The following is a 16,934-nucleotide window of genomic DNA, read 5'->3' as shown; positions in this document are numbered from 1 at the left end:
ACAATTGTATTTGATTTCTGGCCCAAGTTTTAAAAGCGGGTGGAACTCTGCTTTAACCTCCCTGGCGGTATGATTCTTTCTGAAAAAACATGCTGAAAGCGGTACAATTATTTGCAAGGAAATTTGGTGTTTTATACTGTAGGCCTGTGATTTTTAGGAATAACTCACTTAAATCTGACCAAACAAGAATCTAATAGGCATCCCGGGTATGACATTTTTTTTAAAAACAAAATTTTAAATTATAATATAATAAATAATTATAAATAATTATAGCAAGTAATAATATAATTAAAATAAAAATTATTCAATAATGTAATCAACTCAAAATCACTGAAATGTTCTCAGTTGCAGAATTGTCGCTGTTATTACTTTTATTTTTTTTATGACGAATTTCCCCACAAATCGCTATCGCACAATTCTGCAAGTGATTATAATTTATTATCGCTGTTTTCTAGCTGATCTAAAACCATTTTTGACATAAAGACACTTTTGGTTGCTATGGACAATCTACAGTTTTCAGGCAGAAAAAAAGGTTTTTATTATATAAAATGACATGTAGGGCACTGGGCAGACCACTAGGGACAAGGGGGTGTTTTTTTTTACATACAGTACTGTAATCTGTAAGATTACAGTATACTGTGTGTAATGTGTTTGTTTACTTTTTTGAATTTGGCGCCGATCTCCGCTCCCGTGCGTCGTAACGTCGCAGGGAACGGAGATCGGCGGCACAGGAGGACGCTGTGTGAATCGAGCGAGGTCCTGCTTGCTCACACAGCGCGGTGACATCGCTGGATCCAGGAGAAGGTAAGCCAGCGCACGCTGCAGGCTCTGCATATCTACCCTGAGCGTGACTCGGGGTTACCGATTTTGGTAGAAAAAATCAACCCCGAATCACGCTCGGGGATACCGCCAGGAGGGTTAAAGAGAAATTGTTCTGACATTTTTAATGTTATTGTGGCGTGGCCGATCCTCAAGATCTGATAGCTTCAGTTTGATTCTGTGAAGGTCATCTTCCATCTCATTGTGTGAATCAGCTAAGACATTGTGGGGTTGATTTACTCAAACCGGAGAGTGTAAAATCTAGTGCAGTTGTGCATAGTAATCAATCAGCTTCCAGATTTTTTTGTGAGAGCTCAATTGAACTAGCTGAAGTTAGAAGCCGATTGGCCACCATGCATAGCTGCACTCTATTTTTAGTAAACCAACCCCTGTGAGCCATAGCACATTAGTCTATTTCATGTTCAGCATGGCTGGCTCTTTCTGCAATGTTGTCATGTAACTCCTCTTTGAATTGGTGCATAAAAAAATCCTTATCCTTATGAAGACAGCCCTCTAAGGAGACATGTCTTTAAGAATCGTATCCAATATGGACTGACCAGATGTGTAGGGGTCAGCTACAGGATCTATGCGTTCCCTGGTGTCATCTAGGGAAGTATTGTTTTCTGTCACCTATGCAGTGTGTGCATGCTGCTATTGTCCTTTGTGCTGGGCTTAGATTTTTCTGAACTACATGTGGTTGACAATTGAGAACTAAAAACAGTGGGCTGATATGGCGCACTCTGGATATAGCTGTCTAAAAAGAACAATAAAATATATAAATGGAAAGTGGAAAGTGGATGGGCAGGGAAGGGGTTAAAATCACTATGAGTCCATATATGGTATATAGTCCATGTAAGGAGGTATAAAAGAAAAGTTGCTGAGTTAGTAGATAGCTGCCAGTCCAAAAAGCTAGAAGAGGCTCTGAGAATAAAAAGAAAGAGAACGACGCCCTCAAAGTGCAGCATATTTAAAAACACTCAAATATGAGTAGAGATAATCAGGCATGTCAAGGGTTAAACATGTTTCATCCGCATTAGTCCTGGTGGAGTGTGTACATCACGGGCTGATGGTGGAGATCTAGGTCCTGTAGCAGTGTTGTCTGCACTGAATGAGTACAGCGCTGGCCGGCGGCTGGGACGGGGATGGGGTAATGATCTCGTCACTTCCGGGATTCAGGCTGGCGGGGCGGCGCTTCGCGATCGGGACATGCGTGTCCCTTCTTTAGGCTAGATCAGTGTTTTTAATCCCTTTATATTAAAGATGTTTTAAATATGCTGCACTTAGAGGGCACTGTTCTCTTTCTTCTTGACAATTGAGAACTACATCCTCTGTGGTGGTGGTCTATAGGTTGCCTTGGTCTGGGGAAGATCTATGCAAAGGAAGGTGAGGAGATGTTAGAGTGTAAGTTGTCAGCTTCTACTGCCCTCCCTTCCCTTCTCATTTCCCCACAATAAATGTCTAGTACAAGGGATTCAAAAAAGGGGAGCTAGAATTTGCTACAGACCCCTACCATTGTAGGAGAGCCTTGGAGAAGCGCTAGACAGAGAGCTCCAACAATGTAAGGCCATTTGCAACAGCTGCTGGTCAAGCCCCCAGTAAAATGCAACTTGACCAGTAAAATCTGTGCCACAACAAAGGAACATGCCATACTAACTAGTCATGCCAGAATATCTTAGAAGTAGTTAGGGCATAGTGTCTGCGGGGGGAGTCAACTCCTTCCAAGCTCCTTCTTCCGAACTAAAACTTTACCCTTGTGACCCCTGCAATACCAGATAAGCATGAACTGTATATTCAATGCCTATGTCTTGACAACTACTCAGATTTACAGGCGAAGAATAATGATACTTTATGTAACACAGGGATCTTAACTTGATTGAGGACCCATGATGGATCTAAAAATTATTATTTAGCATTTCCAGGTGGTTGGATATGTTATTTTCTACATTATTTTTAACAATCTCAAAACACTGGTAGACTGTCAATTAGGGTCCCAGAAAATCTTTCCCAAGTTGCCCTACTGTGAAAGGTTTAGCATCTCTAGTTTAGTGGGCATATGAGCCAATGGACCCTGGAATAATGCTATGAACTGTAGTTATATGCACATACTTAGCTGAAAAACTATCCTAGAAAAGTTCAGAAATACATTTAGGATAAGTATTTCTAACTAATGGTATAATAAAAAAAAAAACCTTCAACCCTTTCCAATTCTTGTCTTCTCATGTTTAGTCCCAGCATGGGCTAAGAGATGTTATCTATCTTTTGTCACATTCCATTTTCACATGTATTTATGCACATTCTTTTTGCAGTCTGGCTTATTAAGAAATATATGATGGGCGAGGCAAACCCATGGGACAGAAGATAATTTCTCTTTGTCAGCCAAGAAGACAATGTGCAGTGAATTAAGATTCTCTGTATGGGATCATAAAATTCTCTTTGCCTAAAAAAGTTCTGGTCTCTTTTCAGGTCAAGGTACTACATAAACACCAAGTATCAGCCATGGAGCTGGCTCCAAAGAAAAAATACATTAATGTATGTTATCTTAACTCTTTTTAACCAGGGAAAGGTATTTCTGGAATTATTTGCACATCTTTGATGTTGAAAAGCCCACTGCTAGCACAAACTTTCACGCTTTATATACAGTGAGGAAAATAAGTATTTGAACACCCTGCTATTTTGCAAGTTCTCCCACTTGGAAATCATGGAGGGGTCTGAAATTCTCATCGTAGGTGCATGTCCACTGTGAGAGACCTAATCAAAAAAAAAATTCCAGAAATCACAATTTATGATTTTTTAACTATTTATTTGTATGATACAGCTGCAAATAAGTATTTGAACACCTGTCTATCAGCTAGAATTCTGACCCTCAAAGACCTGTTAGTCTGCCTTTAAAATGTCCACCTCCACTCCATTTATTATCCTAAATTAGATGCACCTGTTTGAGGTCATTAGCTGCATAAAGACACCTGTCCACCCCATACAATCAGTAAGAATCGAACTACTAACATGGCCAAGACCAAAGAGCTGTCCAAAGACACTAGAGACAAAATTGTACACCTCCACAAGGCTGGAAAGGGCTACGGGGAAATTGCCAAGCAGCTTGGTGAAAAAAGGTCCACTGTTGGAGCAATCATTAGAAAATGGAAGAAGCTAAACATGACTGTCAATCTCCCTCGGACTGGGTCTCCATGCAAAATCTCACCTCGTGGGGTCTCAATGATCCTAAGAAAGGTGAGAAATCAGCCCAGGACTACACGGGAGGAGCTGGTCAATGACCTGAAAAGAGCTGGGACCACCGTTTCCAAGGTTACTGTTGGTAATACACTAAGACGTCATGGTTTGAAATCATGCATGGCACGGAAGGTTCCCCTGCTTAAACCAGCACAGTCAAGGCCCGTCTTAAGTTTGCCAATGACCATTTGGATGATCCAGAGGAGTCCTGGGAGAAAGTCATGTGGTCAGATGAGACCAAAATATAACTTTTTGGTCATAATTCCACTAATCGTGTTTGGAGGAAGAAGAATGATGAGTACCATCCCATGAACACCATGCCTACTGTGAAGCATGGGGGTGGTAGCATCATGCTTTGGGGGTGTTTTTCTGCACATGGGACAGGGCGACTGCACTGTATTAAGGAGAGGATGACCGGGGCCATGTATTGCAAGATTTTGGGCAACAACCTCCTTCCCTCAGTTAGAGTTTTGAAGATGGGTCGAGGCTGGGTCTTCCAACATGACAATGACCCGAAGCACACAGCCAGGATAACCAAGGAGTGGCTCTGTAAGAAGCATATCAAGGTTCTGGCGTGGTCTAGCCAGTCTCCAGACCTAAACCCAATAGAGAATCTTTGGAGGGAGCTCAAACTCCGTGTTTCTCAGCGACAGCCCAGAAACCTGACTGATCTAGAGAAGATCTGTGTGGAGGAGTGGGCCAAAATCCCTCCTCCAGTGTGTGCAAACATGGTGAAAAACTACAAGAAACGTTTGACCTCTGTAATTGCAAACAAAGGCTACTGTACCAAATATTAACATTGATTTTCTCAGGTGTTCAAATACTTATTTGCAGCTGTATCATACAAATAAATAGTTAAAAAAATCATACATTGTGATTTCTGGATTTTTTTTTATTATTATGTCTCTCACAGTGGACATGCACCTACGATAACAATTTCAGACCCCTCCATGATTTCCAAGTGGGAGAACTTGCAAAATAGCAGGGTGTTCAAATACTTATTTTCATCACTGTATAGATGAAAAGTCAGAAGTCCCTAGACATAAAAGGACTCTTGATTTTTGAAACATTTACACTGGAGTGCTTTTTTTGGCTTTAAATAAAATCTGTGTAGGTTTCTCAGTTTAAACCACAATAGATACATGGACAAAATTGCTCCAGCTATTAACAGGGAGAGGTATATATTTTTTCTACTATGGTTATAAAGCAGGATGTACTGTATGTATTCTAAATTAAAATCCTTACCTATAAACTGCAACAGTATTTTTGTTACTTCCATCATCTTTATTTTAATTGTATTTAGATTTTCTGGACCAACCAAGACACTGTGAAAAGGGGCTTAGCAGTAGGGGAGGAGCTTCATGTAAGCACAGGTCTATCACACTACAAGTGAAGGGAACTTTTAATGTATTTATCCTTTTCTACTTCATCCTCCTCCCCTAACAATCTCTGTTTTACCTTGCTGTCCCAAAGTTTTCCATACCCTACCCGCTCAGGCCACACTGACTTCACATAAACTCTTCAGAGCAATATATATGTATGATCTCAATGGTGTCTATTTACTTCAATGACCTGTCCAGCTGGGTGGGATTTCAAAGGCAGCAAGACAGAGGAGAAATCACTGCTCCAGGTGAGCCGAGGAGATCCAACAGCAAGCAACCCCATAGGTGCTGACCCAGCTCACCACCACGACAGATAAGGAAACTTGAAATAGGCAGCCGCACACCACAATGGGATACCAATAAAACATATTTATTGTAATGTAGACAGATGCAGTCACAGTAATGAACGGAAGGATAACATGTTTCACACATCTTGTGCTTAGTCATGACCTAACCTTGTGTTTACGACTAAGCAAAATATGTGTTGAACATGTTAACTTTCCATTCATTCCTGTGACCGTATCTGTCTACATTAAAAAAACAACGTTTTTATTGGTATCCTGTTGTGTGCAGCTGCCTATTCCAAGTTTTCTTGGGTGGGATTTCTACTGAAGTGCATGAGACTACAGTACGAATACACTGGTGTGACTACAGATTTCTGAAAATTCTGGGTAAAAGTTGTGTGAGGCCAGGCTGGTGGCACAGTAAGGAACAAGGTTGTCATTATCTATATACTATATTAAAGGGGTTGTAAAGGTTAGTTTTTTTTTTTTTTTAAATAAACAAACATGTCATACCCTGCTCTGTGCAAGGATTTTGCACAGATCGGCCCCGATCCTCCTCTTCTGGGGTCCCTCAGCGGTGCTCTTTGCTCCTCCTCTTCTCGAGTACCACGGAGAGCCGCATTCCTTGGGGGCACGCGAGCGGGCACGCTCCCGAGTTCTGCTGCTGCGGCCATTGACACAGACAGCAGAACTCGGGCCCGCCCCCTGACTCCTGTGTCACTGGCAAGGCTTTTTACCAGACAAAAAGCAGGAAGTGGGTTGTAAAAGGTATTTACTTGCAGAAAAAAAAAAGTTTTACTATCCAGTTAAACAACAAGGGCAGAAGATTTAACAGATTGGAAGTTGAAAAAAATTACTGAAGTTCCGCTTTAAGATAAAAATTTGCTTTGGATTTAGTTGTCTGTACCATACAAATAAGCTTCAGGCCAGAGTGTCCAATTATTTTTGCAGTTATATTCATGGAGTTTCTAAAAGGGAGGTTTCCCACAGAAAGCATACAGTTAAATAGCTCAGTACAATGTAAATATGGAAAGTTTGTGCTGAGTATGAGAAAAGTGATTGTTTTTATTTCAATGGTGTTTTCCTTTTGAAGCACATATATGGTCATTACTAGAAAATTCTTTCCATTAGTCAATTTCCCCAGTCCCAGGCAGCTTTTCAAGTAATACATTTCAGTTATGAAAACTTGGAAATTGTGTGTCACTCCCAATATGTAAAACTTGCACACAGGTTACTGTGGAAATAGAAGAAATATGCAAATGATTTTCCTGCTAGGTACCTTAAAATTAAATCCTCTTTCTATGTCATTGATGCATGGCACTGTTAAGGAATCGGTGTCTTTGGACGCCGATTGAAAAAGTCACATAAAGATGCATTTTTTTGCCAGCAGTAAGTGTAAAATTTGCATTAAGTCTAGTGCCTAGGCCATTTGGAATCTGAGCTATATTATTACTGGGAATATCTGATATAGGACAAAGACAAATGAACACTGCCAATTGATTGTAGCAGGGTTGGAAGATGATCTGTGAACTCACATAAATGTCAAACATCCAAAGGTATTAGAAACCCTAATTTCAGCAAATACTTTGCAGCTGCGCAAATTGCCCCGCTGACTTCCCTATATACTTCCCGACAGGCTCCTCTGTGGATAGATCTGGAGGCTGTTGCTCACCAGTTGCTGTTTGTTCACTCCCTTGGCTCCCACCTAAATCACGACCCACTTCTATGAGCCCTCTTATGAGACATACCCTTGCTATTTGGGACTCCCCCTAAAGGCCTGTACACACGGCCAAGAATCCCGTCGTAAAAAAAAAAAAATTCTCAACGGGATTCTTGTCAAGCTTGACGGGATTCTTGTCTAGCTTTCCTTGCATACACACTGTCAAGCCAAAATCTCGTCGTTCTCAAACACGGCAATGTACAACACGTACGACAGCACTATAAAGGGGAAGTTCGATTCCACTGGCGCCACCCTTGGGGCTGCTTCTGCTAATCTCATGTTACCGCGTGTTAGTAAAAGTTTGGTGACAGACGATTCAAGCTTTTCAGTCTTCGTGCTTTTCAGTCTCTTACAGCGTGATGAATGTGCTGTCTCCATTACGAACGCTAGTTTTACCGAAGGTGCGCTCCCGTCTCATACTTGATTCGGAAAAGCATACACACAAATGTTTTTCTCGTCGTAAACCAGCCCGACGAGAATCACGGCGAGAAAATTGAGACTCCCGACGAGAAAATAGAGAGCAGGTTGTCTTTTTTTCTCGTCAAGATTCACAACAGTTTTCTCGATGAGAAACCATACACACGAACGGTCATCTCGGCAAAAAGCTCTGCCAGCAGTTTTCTTGCCGTGAAAAACGAGCGTGTGTATGAGGCTAAACACTTTAGCAAACTGCTTTCACCACATTTCCGTCTCTCCCCCCTCCTTGGTAACCACATTTTTCATATGGGACTGGAGTCGCCAGGAGCCATCCATTGGAAACACCTTCATAAGTTTCTTTGCAACCATTCTTTTCTCAATGGCTGTAACATTTATACTTGGGCAGAAATTAGGGAAAAATATCTGGCCCCACCTTCCGAAATATTTTGATTCTTACAAATTAAACACTGGCTCTCCACCATATTCACTAATAAAGACCTTACGAGTCAGCTATTTGAACATATATGCCACCATGCATCTCTCCCCCCTAAACTGATTTCTATTCTCTACTCTCAATTAAACCACCACACTGATAGGTAGGTAGGTAGATAGACGTGGGTAGGTATCACATGGGTAGGTACAGAGCATGATGGGACTGTGAGGCCTATATAGGTCCGATGCAAGCCGCGCACCCGTCATTTCAGCGAGAAGAGCCGGCGTGTCAACATCTGGAGAAGAGAAGAAGATGACGTCACAGCCCGGAAGAAGAAGAATACGTCACAGCACGGAAGAAGAAGATAGACGTTCAGCGCTGAAGGAGAAGGCACCGGACAGCTGGAGGAAGAACCGGGGTGCGCCGAGTCAACAGCGGAGAGCGGCGAACATAGCAGAAGACCCCCGGAGAGTGAAGAAGACCCCCCGGATAGCCGAAGAAGACCACCCCGGATAGCGGAAGAAGAAGCACACCACCCCCCGCCGAAGACGTCGGAGGAAACCCGCCGAGGAGTGGGCGCTTTTATAAAAGCGACCCCCCCCGGCGGTGGAAGAGAACCGGACGGCGGCGAAGAGCAGCCCCCACCCGAAGACGTCAAAGAAGAACCCCCCCCTGGTAAACAGAGCTAAAGAAGACAGGGGGCGGCCTCCGGAGCAGACTAATAAATTATTTTAAAAACTCTTGTGTTGTGTTTATTGACTTTAACATTTTTCCTCCAGGTGAATGGGTAGGGGTATGATGTACCCCATATCCATTCACTTAGGGTGGGGGGCCGGTATCTGGGGGCCCCCTTATTAAAGGGGGCTCCCAGATTCCGATAAGCCTCCCGCCCGCATACCCCGACAACCAACGGCCAGGGTTGTCGGGAAGGGGCCCTGTCCTCATCAACATGGGGACAGGGTGCTCTGGGGTGGGGGGGCCCCGCAGTGCGCCCCCCAGAGCACCCAACCCCCCCATGTTGAGGGCATGCAGCCTGGTACGGCTCAGGAGGGGGGGGGGGCGCTCGCTCGTCAATCTCGCCGAGAAAGGGAGCGAGATTGACACAATATCGCGTGCACCTACTGTAGTAGTCCAGAATTAGGGTGCTGGCTTTGGGCATCTCCGATGCTCAATCCCATTCCCCTTATCCTACCCCTCTCTCTCATCCTCCTACTTATTTCCAACAAATTTTGTTGTTGATTCAGACTTGACGTCTGGACCTGCTAATTGTTTTGCAGCCTGTAGAGATATTACCTGGCTCATCGTTACCTACTCTAACTTATAGGCTACAAAATGTGTTTATTATTAAGCAATGTATACTGTTGGATGTTATTACATTCTCTGCAGCTGCGTTCTATCTTTCTATCTTCTTGACAATTTCAAAAAGTTCTCATATACCATGTTTTGTATCTTTACATTATTTCACTATAAATCTATTGAAAGTCAAATGTCAAACATCCACTCCCCTCCATACTCCATTAACCTTTATGCTTACAAGATCTTAGTATGCTGGTGTTTATGAGACAATCTGTTAATAAGATTAAATAATATGATTAAACCACAGTCCAATGTCTCTCATTTTCATTTATGAAAAGAAATCACACAATTACCAGCTCAGTATCAATTCATCAAAAACCTCTGACAACATTTTTTTTAACATACATAATGGTGCATCCTTCTCAAGTTTAGGTGGTTTAGTTATAATGCTACTTTTAAACAAATCTCTTGGCCCCTCCAGCAAAAATTACATAAAATTATAGGGCCTGATCCACAAAAACGCCGCAAAATCTCTACCTAAGTGCCCGATCCACAAAGCACTTACCTAGAAATTTTGAGCGGTGTAACTTAAGTGCCTCCGTCGCAAGGCGGTCCTCCTCTCCGGGGGGCGTTTAAAATGTAAATGAGGCGCGCTCCCGCGCCGGCCGTACTGCGCATGCGTGTGACGTAATTTTCCCGACGTGCAGCGCTCGAACGTAATTTACGCCGGGCTTTGTGGATTGCGACGGGACACTAAAGTTGCGACGGGTGAAAAAAAAAAAAAGCGCCGGGAAAACAAAAACAAAAAAGAAAAATTGTCAGCGTCGCTCGGCATGCATTCCTGAGGGAGAACTCCATGCCAATTTTCAAAGAAAAAACCGGCATGAGTTCCCCCCCCAGGAGCATACCAGGCCCTTAGGTCTGGTATGGGTTGTAAGGAGACCCCCCTACGCCGAAAAATCGACGTAGGGGGTCCCCCTACAATCCATACCAGACCCGTATCCAAAGCACGCTACCCGGCCGGTCAGGAATGGGAGTGGGGACGAGCGAGCGCCTCCCCCCCCCTGAGCCGTGCCAGGCCGCATGCCCTCAACATGGGGGGGTTGGGTGCTCTGGGGCAGGGGGGCGCACTGCGGGCCCCCCCACCCCAGAGCACCCTGTCCCCATGTTGATGAGGACAGGACCTCTTCCGCACAACCCTTGCCGTTGGTTGTCGGGGTCTGCGGGCGGGGGCTTATCGGAATCTGGGAGTCCCCTTTAATAAGGGGGCCCCAGATACCGGCCCCCCACCATAAGTGAATGGATATGGGGTACATCGTACCCCTACCCATTCACCTGGAGGCAAAAAGTTAAAGTTATTAAACACACAACACAAGGGTTTTTAAAATAATTTATTAGTCTGCTCCGGAGGCCCCCCCTGTCTTCTTTATTAGCTCTAATACCAGGGGGGGCTTCTTCTTCCACTCTCCGGGGGTCTTCTCCGCTCTCCGGGGGGGGTTTCTTCTTCCGCTCTCCGGGGGGGGGGGTCTTCTCCGCTTTCCGGGGGGGGGTCTTCTCCGCTTTCCGGGGGGGGGGGTCTTCTCCGCTTTCCGGGGGTCTTCTTCTATCTTCGCCGCTCTCCGCTGTTGACTCGGCGCACCCCGGTTCTTCTGCAGCTGTCCGGTGCCTTCTCCTTCAGCGCTGGTTGCCTGCTATCTTCGTGTGTTAGCTCAATTACTAACAGGCAGCCAGCGCGGTCTTCTGTGACGTCATGTTCTTCTTCTCCCTTCTTCCGATGTTGACACGTCGCCTCTTCTCACTGCAATGATGGAAGCGCGCCTTGCATCCCATTTATATAGGCATCACCGTCCCATCATGCTCCGGTAGGTACCCACGTGGTGGGTGCCTACCCACGTGCACCCACCACGTGGGTACCTACCGGAGCATGATGGGACGGTGATGCCTATATAAATGGGATGCAAGGCGCGTTTCCATCATTGCAGTGAGAAGAGGCGACGTGTCAACATCGGAAGAAGGGAGAAGAAGCACATGACGTCACAGAAGACCGCGCTGGCTGCCTGTTAGTAATTGAGCTAACACACGAAGATAGCAGGCAGCCAGCGCTGAAGGAGAAGGCACCGGACAGCTGCAGAAGAACCGGGGTGCGCCGAGTCAACAGCGGAGAGCGGCGAAGATAGAAGAAGACCCCCGGAGAGCGGAGAAGACCCCCGGAGAGCGGAGAAGACCCCCCCCCCCCCCGGTGAGCGGAAGAAGAAACCCCCCCCGGAGAGCGGAGAAGACCCCCGGAGAGTGGAAGAAGAAGCCCCCCCTGGTATTAGAGCTAATAAAGAAGAGAGGGGGGGCCTCCGGAGCAGACTAATAAATTATTTTAAAAACCCGTGTGTTGTGTGCTTAATAACTTTAACTTTTTGCCTCCAGGTGAATGGGTAGGGGTACGATGTACCCCATATCCATTCACTTAGGGTGGGGGGCCGGTATCTGGGGGCCCCCTTATTAAAGGGGACTCCCAGATTCCAAAAAAGCCCCCGCCCGCAGACCCTGACAACCAACGGCAAGGGTTGTGGGGAAGAGGTCCTGTCCTCATCAACATGGGGACAGGGTGCTCTGGGGTGGGGGGGGGGCCCGCAGTGCGCCCCCCTGCCCCAGAGCACCCAACCCCCCCATGTTGAGGGCATGCGGCCTGGCACGGCTCAGGAGGGGGGAGGCGCTCGCTCGTCCCCACTCCCATTCCTGACCGGCCGGGTAGCATGCTTTGGATACTGGTCTGGTATGGATTGTAGGGGGACCCCCTACGTCGATTTTTCGGCGTAGGGGGGTCTCCTTACAACCCATACCAGACCTAAGGGCCTGGTATGCTCCTGGGGGGGAACCCATGCCGGTTTTGATTTTACAAATTGCCGTGGAGTTCTCCCTCGGGAATGCATACCAAATGCCGTCGCTTGAATGTGCTTTTACATGGTGTTACTAACTTTACACCATGTAAAAGCAGCCCTAATTTTACACTTGCAAACTAAAACTTACGGCGAAAAAACGAAGCTGAAAAGCTTTGTGGATCGCCCTAAGTGCTAATTTGCATACCAGAAGCGGCATTTCGACTCTAAATGCCCCCAGCGGCGGATGCGGTACTGCATCCTAAGATCCGGCAGTGTAAGTCCCTTACAGATTTCGGATCTTCTGCCTAACTTTGGAAAACTGATTCTGTGGATCAGTTCCAAAGTTAGAACCAGGGATACGACGGCTTACGCCGGCGTATCCCTTTTGAGGATATGGCCCATAGACCCCAGAATTAAACTTAGGCTGGCCATACAATATACAATTTCCTTTAGACTTACCAAAACCATAAAATATGAGGTCAAACCTAAACACTTTAAATTTGATTGCAAACAGGCAGGCATACATAGTTGATGGTAAATCTAAAGCAACTGAAAAAGAAAACTGTATAAATGTATGGCAAGCCTTAACCTCTGCCTTGTTTGTCACATACATGCCAACTTCGGACACAGCCCACTAATCTCTACAGGAAGTGCTGATGAATAGGAATGACAGTAGATGAAGAAAGTGCAAAGGTTAGGGTAAACAAAGAAGCTTCTCTGAGCAGACAGTGACAGCTTGCCTTCAGTCTGAATCTGAGCTCCGAAAAATCATATACATTTTTATTATGAGGTTTAGGTGAAGTAACCTAAAAGTTAAAAGTTAAACCTATCTTTAAAAAAAAAAAAAATGGTCTTTATTTTTTAGCTTGACAGGAATCGGACCATTTTAGGTTTCGATACATGGAGGTGCCAGGGGGTCCCCTTTATAGATAGGCTTGAGTATATTAACACCTTTAATAAAATTAACTGTGTTTTGGCTCCTTGAAAGACCTTTACTCAACTGATCTAAAATAAGACTCAGGTACAGAATAATAAGACCTTACAGATTTGGTCATAGGTATGTAAAGGCATAAGTAAAGACTGCACCACTGAAGTTGATCAAGTACGTTGGTTGGGTTTTAAAGTTTGACATGTTTCACATAATCCATTCCCTTTACTGGACTATAGTTCACTTCAAACACAACTTGTGTGAACTTACCTTATGTACAAACTACCCAAGACTCTTGTACCAGTAACGAGTAAATAGTAACCTGAACAAACACATTGTGAAGTCTTATATTCTATGGAGACCAGACTATTTATAAATATTTACCAAGGTCTCTAATAAGAGACAGTGCTTCCCATGAGATAAACGCTCCACCACCATCATCCATGGCTCCTTGCCCAACATCCCAGCTGTCCAGATGGCCACTAACAATCACGACCTGAGACAAAAATTAAATACAACGCATAAGAAGAAATGTTACATGTCACAGTTTTTTTTTTTGCATATTTTGTCACCAGATCAATTCACGAGAAAACATGTGTTTTGAAGGAAGATAAATTAATATGAATTTCACATAAACATGGATTTAATTGATGAATAGCTGTAATTGTTAGCGACCTTACAGTATATTGTAGAAGGTTCCTGGCAGTGGATGTTTGGAGCTGTTTTATGGCGGGATGACATGTTCATTCTGGAATGGCAATAGTTTCATAGGCATCCGGAAACTCTGTCTCTGGGTGGGTGTAATTCTTAATAAGCCTGTTAAAGCCATTTGGACAGAACTTTCACCAAGTTGCTTCATTAGATCATAAAATTAGCAGAGAGAGATCTTGTTTCATGGTTTCAGAGAATCAGGAACTATTTTAAGATATGCTGTTAGAGAGGATAATACGAGTAAATCATTTGATTATAGAAATCTTTTTTTTCTACCAAGAGAGCATAGCAGAAATGGTGAAGAGGTTATTTTTGTGGACTTATGGGAATAGATGAATGTGAACTACACAGATATTATAATAGTTTTATATTAGAAAATTGGATTCATCCTGTTTAGAAATAAACATTTCCCTCTGGGTGATCTATGTGCATTTCAAGGATTTATTCTGAAGAAATCACTGTTTGTTCCTCTGTGCCTCTGGGCTAAGGGAGTCTAATGGGAGTGGTTTGATAATTATCAATTAGCTGAGCACCTACAGGGATTTAATGCAGAAAGCTGTTGGGTCTGCATCCATTTAGCTAGTGATTTCCTATTGAAAATATCTCACCAAAAATTTAAATTTTTGTTGCAGGGGATGCCTGAAATCTGACTTGCATCTTAGGGCAGACCTCTGGGGAAATTCGCAAGCCAACCAAACAAGCAGTAAATAATGTTTCTGGGGGGCGTTCTGTATACATTCTTAGCCAGATTCAGGTAGGGTTACGGCGGCGTATCAGTAGATACGCTGGCGTAACTCTGAATCTAAGCCGTCGTAAGTTTAAGTGTATGCTCAAACTGAGATACACTTAAACCTAGCTAAGATACGACGGCCTGCGCCGTCGTATCTTAGGGTGCAATATTTACGCTGGCCGCTAGGTGGCGCTTCCATTGAGTTCGGCGTACAATATGCAAATGACTAGATACGCCGATTCACGAACGTTTGTGCGCCCGTCGCAGTAAAGATACGCTGTTTACGTAAGGCGTTTTCCGGCGTAAAGTTATTCCAACAAATAACTGGCTTAGTCAATGTTAAGTATGGCCGTCGTTCCCGCGTCGAAATTTGAAAATTTTCCGTCGTTTGCGTAAGTCGTTTGTGAATGGGGCTGGACGTAATTTACGTTCACGTCGAAACCAATACGTCCTTGCGGCGTACTTTGGAGCAATGCACACTGGGATATGTACACGGGCGGCGCATGCGCCATTCGTAAAAAACGCCAATCACATCGGGTCACCAATCATTTCCATAAAACACGCCCCCCATCCTCATTTGAATTAGGCGCACTTACGCCGGCCCCATTTACGCTACGCCGCCGTAAGTTAGGAGGCAAGTGCTTTGTGAATACAGTACTTGCCTCTCTGACTTAAGGTGGCGTAGCGTAAATACGATATGCTACGCCGCCTTAAAGATGCGGCGCCCTACCTGAATCTGGCTATCTGTGTACAGATTACCTCCAGGTAGCCATATTGTATTGCATTTTCAGAAGTCGCAATTGTATACACTATATAATTTTTTCTATTTTAAAGGAGTTACCCTTAAAAAGGACCAGATTTCGAAATATGTATGCAAATGTTCTCATATCTGCAAAGAAAAAATATATTTTATATACCTGCTTTGTGTTGTATATGTGTATAATCATTTCTAAAAATAAAAGGGTCCCTAATGTAATCGTTGGCTTATGCAAAAGAGATAAAAGGAATGTGAAATATAACAATGAAAGCCCAACTCCAGACAAAATCTGTCTTTTTAGTTTTGGTGCAAAAGGGAAAATTAGAACATCTGTCAAGTTTTGTTAGTGTGTCCTTGTTGGCAAGATATCCCCTCACTTCTGGTCCTGGTGACAATCTATGTGTCAGGTGTGATAAGGAGTCACCAGGATAAGAAATGCTGGGAAATGTTCCTAAGAGAAAAAGAAATTGCACAAAAAAAAAGTTATTTAAATGTCAAATATCTGTATTACATCCATTCCAGAGCTATTGATTTTCCAGGCTTAATAATAACCTGTGGATGAATGAAATGTAATTTGTACAGATTAGACAACACATCTCAATAGGTGGTTGCTGCAGCTTGCAGCATCCATTCAGATTTCTTCTACACAAACCACTGCTATAGAGAAGATCACAATACTTAATTTGCTTCATTTTCTATAACGAGCCACATTGTGGAGTTTGCGCAAGTTGTTTTTTTTAAACTGAATTTAAAGTTCTTTATGCATATAAATCAAGGATATCTAGATAAAAATGATTTTTTCTAAAAAGGTATTTTCAATCTGGATATAATAGCATTCATTCTTTGTCAGTCGGTTCTTAGTTGTGTAAATGTCTCCTACCATGCCATATATAGTAATTGCTTCCAACCAGGGTGGTTATAAATCAATGATTTATCAAATGTATTTTAATAAAATGATTTTGGAGTAAAAATCTATCTATCTAAAGATAGTTCTCTATTTAGGATACATTAATAATTTAGTTTATTCAACATGAAATTGAGCTTAGGTAGCATGAGGCTGTATATTCTGCAATAGTTACATTTTTAGTAAACTCATTCAATGAATCCAAGTTTTGCAAGCTGAGATAAAAATTTTACAGTACCATGAGATAAAACTAAGTTCAGGAATATTCCTTTATCCTATTGTTTTGCAAATCTATGTACACTACAAACTGATTGAATCTGTTCTACTAAACTGACAGCTTGTTATTCTAAATAGTAAACCTTAATTTTGTTTGCAAATATTAAAGGGGTTGTAAAGGTTAGCTTTTTATTTTCTTAATAGTTTTTTATAGCTAGTGCATTGTTGGTTCACTT

The 16,934-nt window shown here is 43.4% G+C and overlaps 1 protein-coding gene across 5 annotated transcripts in view; it reads right to left on the bottom strand.

Moving 5' to 3' along the window:
• The window catches only part of CPQ (carboxypeptidase Q), a 540,701-nt gene that overhangs the window by 157,814 nt on the left and 365,953 nt on the right, over nt 1–16,934 (bottom strand). For all 5 annotated transcript variants that reach the window (XM_040354748.1, XM_040354747.1, XM_040354749.1 and 2 more), the window contains exon 5: nt 13,765–13,876. In XM_040354748.1, coding sequence (XP_040210682.1) covers nt 13,765–13,876 — 112 coding nt within the window. The remainder of the gene's footprint in view (nt 1–13,764; nt 13,877–16,934) is intronic.

The sequence above is a fragment of the Rana temporaria genome, chromosome 5, assembly GCF_905171775.1.
Source record: "Rana temporaria chromosome 5, aRanTem1.1, whole genome shotgun sequence".
NCBI classification, from domain to species: Eukaryota; Metazoa; Chordata; class Amphibia; order Anura; family Ranidae; genus Rana; species Rana temporaria.
This window is presented reverse-complemented; position numbering and strand designations above follow the sequence as displayed.